Consider the following 3,799-nt stretch of genomic DNA (forward strand, 5'->3'; position numbering starts at 1 on the left):
GCACGGGAGGGGGGGGGGCGGACCTGACATCGATTTGTAAATCACACACACAACTTGGTCATTAAACATGTCAGCAGAATAGTCTTTTTTTTTTTCCTTTTCTTCTTTAAGGAATTCGGCAAAAAGTGGAATCAAAAATTGGCTTTTATCCTTTTTTTTTTTGCAACACTTAGTATTTCTGGCGCACCGTTTGTTTTTTTTTTGTTTTTTTAAGACGCTGTTGCTTTTCTACAGGCAAATATGGAGAAAAAAAAAATTAAAATAACACCGCATCGACAAAACACTGTTAAAATTGACTATCACGATTTAACAGAGAGAATGGAATATCTTCAAAAAAAGTTTTCTTTTTTTAGTGTAAGAGTCCACGTCCTTTTTCAAAGGATTCCAGAAGCAAAGTCAGAGTTTCTGGGATGCAAAGAAAAAATTTTAATGAAAAAAAACAATAATAATTGTATGTGTGTGTGTGTGTGTGTATATATATATATATATATATATATATATATATATATATATATATATATATATATATATATATATATATATATATATATATATATATATATATATATATATATATATATATATATATATATATATATATATATATATATCTCGTCAGAAATTCCGGGAGAATGGGGACCTCGTTTTTTTTCGAAGTGACATTTCAAAATGAAATTCTAATCGATTGATCGCAGCAGAGTGCAAGTGTTGTCCGCATGGCTTTCTAACCTGGATTACAAAAAAATATATATATACACACATATATATATATACTTATTTTTATTTTCTATTTTCGATTCAGGCATCCGTTTTAAAATTTTCATCCGTTCAGTAAACAAGTCAACACTCCAGTTGAAATGGAGCGGGGGGCGCGGGGGAGGGGTAGACGAAGGAACGCATGAAATTGGGAGGGAGGGCGGGAGCGAGCAGCATAGCCCTTTTGGGTCTGGGTGTGGACTTGGTTTTGTCCCGTGTGTGCTCTTGGGGTATATAGTGTTGGTTCCCCCCCCCCCCCCTCTTGACTGTAGGTATTATTAATTTTTTTTAAACGGAGAGAACGAAACCCGTCTCCCTGCTCTCCCGCTCAGAGGGCGAGCAGCGTGGGTGAGTTGAGGGAGTCCGAGGACTGGTCGCCGCTGCTGCTGCTGCGGCGGTGGGCCTTGGAGCAGGACTCGGAGGAGGGCGAGGGGCTGTCGGGCTCCAGCATGCTGGGATAGGTGAAGATGAGGCTGGCGGCACTGGGCGTGGCCGCCGGCGTGGAGGCCGCCACCACCGGCGTGTTGAGGCTGTCGCCGTCCACGCAGTAGATCCCGCCGAGCACGCCGCCGCCGCCCAGGCAGATGGGCTTGATGACGGAGCGCTGGGGCTTCGCCGTCGCCTCCTCCTCCTCGTCCTCGTCCTCGTCCTCGTCATCTTCGTCGTCATCTGGCTCCTGCTTCACCACCACGCCGTTGCCATTGGCCAGGCCGTACCTGCCCGTGCCCGGGCGCATGGTGAGGGGCAGCGGGGCGCACTGCTGATGCTGGTGTTGGTGCTGCTGCTGGGGCTGGTGGTGCTGGTGGTGTTGTTGGTGGAGGGGGTGGGGGTGGTGGTTGTGGTTTTGGTGCAACCCCTGGTAGCGGTCCTCGGCGGGCAGCTTGCAGACGGGGTTGTGGGCCACCAGCATGAAATCCAGCTTGTCCTTCTCCTTCTGCAGCGTCTCGATCTCCTTCTGCAGGTCGGCCTTCTCCTCCTCCAGCTTCTCCGTCTCCTGCCACGCACAAACCTCATTGTTAGTCACATTTGCATCTAACTTGCATTAAAAATAACCAATGGAATCCTCGATGTGGGGTCCGTCGAGAGCTTCCTTGGAGGCGGGGTCCCCAGATTAAGAGGTTGCCCTTATTAGATAATGCACAACAGTTACTGTTTGGATCACAATTTCACTCTTTTATTTCCCTTAATGTAGTATCGACTGTTATGGAGGTTTGGACAAAAGCATATGTAAGATGTTAAAGATCTTCTCAGAGACTTAATGAAATCGTAGCAAATGGCCGCGGCCCAATGTGTATCAAACTGCAGGTCCTTGATGTGAAGAAGCTCGAGGCTCACTGCTCAGATACGTGCTTCACTCGGGACTGCCACCAGAGGGCGGTGTTTGCCTGCTGCTGTTTGCTCAGGCAAAAATAATGAAACCGCAACCCGAGAACGGAGGAATCGAAGCTCGCTCAAGTCAACGGCAAACGACAGTAGCAACACGCCGCTCCATCCGTAACCTCCAGCGATGTCTCCACCCGCCTCCAACGATAACCGCCCGAATTGGATTGGTCAATTTATTGGAGGCTGTTGACGACGAACCCACGTCCCAGACGCCGCCGTCTGGGACGTGGGTTCGGCAAACAAACAGAGATAGTGGCACACGCGAACTGAACGTCTGAACAACTTTGACCGAGGGGGGCAAAGGTATGAGGAAGTCGTCCTACACAGAACGACTCCGTGAAAGAATGTTATCGTCTGGGAAAGAGAAACTAAATGGAATGGAATGACATGACGGCTGCTTCCTTCACGTGGCAGGAACACACGCAGACACACACCTCCCCTATTTGGCATTTTAATAGATAGTGGCGCGAAGACGGGAGGGAGGGTTTTTGTTTTTTCTCCTTCCCCTTCCTGGGAGCGATAGTTGGCAACGCGAGCATCATCCGTGCGCGTAGAGTAGAGACAAGCAATTTGCCCTCTTTACAAAATGTCCTGCATTCATGGAGACAGCTGCCTACAGCGCATTCCATTCCTGGGCTTTCGGGCCCGATGAGCTCGACCTCGGTGTAATTGAGCTAATTGGTCCGTTTAGACGCCGTCACTGTCTGCGCTGCATAAAAAGACAGCCCTACCTCTGTCTCCAGCTGCAGCAGAAAAACATTTTAAAAAATTAAAAAATTAAATAAAAGGTTTCTCAGCGCCCGTCATCCGGGGCTACGACGTCGTGTCGGAGTGGAGACCAGTAATGCGGGCGTTGTGCGAGAACAGTGAGCGTGTGCTTATTGTTACGACTTAGTAATAGGTAGCGGCGCAAGAACCGCGAACAAGTCGTTCCCAGCGAACAAAGGACTCGATCGAACGTCTTGTTTTACCAAGTGAGTCACCGAGAACCGAGTCGCGAAAGAAAGGCTGAGCTTTCGTCGCTACGAGAAGTCCGTCGCTCTCAGATTGAAAGTCGTCCCGTCCGGAACCCGCAAATTAGACAAACCAGTGCGGCCTTGCAATTTTGATCTTGCGACAATCTCTCTCGATCTTGCTGCTTTCCGTTCTTTTTTTTTTTTTTTTTTTTGTGAAATTAGAAACATTTTCACAAAGGATAACAGCCGTCGACAATCATTTGGGGGTTTTTTTGGTCTGCTTGCTACTTCGGTGTGATTCATCTATCCCCGTTTGGTATTTGCAATATTAATTTTCAAAATCGGACTGAAAACGATTTTTCTTTCCCTTTCCGGGGATTAATAAAGCCTTCGCACCTCATCTTAACAGGACGACAAAAAAAATTAAATCGGGCATTTGCAGACACACAAATCCCAAACATTTAATAACAAGGGACAGAATGCTGCCCCCCCTCCATGTGCTTCCGGAAACTAGCCCTCGTTCTAATGAGCAAATGCAACAGATGTTAACAGGACGGGTCAGTCGTGGGCCAGGCTAGTTTTTAGTTTTATGTTATTTATTCTTATTTGGTACTTATTGGGCACTCACCCCTTGGAGCATTTCCGTCAGCTCTCGCCTGCGGTTGCGGCATTTGGCGGCGGCCAACTTGTTTCTCTCACGCCGC

General features: G+C 47.5%; 1 protein-coding gene across 1 annotated transcript in view; it reads right to left on the reverse strand.

Annotated features, from left to right (window-relative positions):
• Positions 1–600: 600 nt before the first annotated feature.
• Positions 601–3,799, reverse strand: part of fosl2 (FOS like 2, AP-1 transcription factor subunit) — a 6,705-nt gene continuing 3,506 nt past the window's right edge. Inside the window, exons 3-4 of the mRNA XM_088845573.1 lie at positions 3,724–3,799; positions 601–1,750 (exon numbers count right to left, since the gene is read on the reverse strand). The exon at positions 3,724–3,799 is cut by the window's right edge and continues 3 nt beyond it. Of these exons, the coding sequence (XP_088701699.1) occupies positions 1,085–1,750; positions 3,724–3,799 (742 nt within the window). The 3' untranslated portion in view covers positions 601–1,084. The remainder of the gene's footprint in view (positions 1,751–3,723) is intronic.

This window comes from Zeus faber (assembly GCF_960531495.2).
Source record: "Zeus faber genome assembly, chromosome: 13".
NCBI classification, from domain to species: Eukaryota; Metazoa; Chordata; class Actinopteri; order Zeiformes; family Zeidae; genus Zeus; species Zeus faber.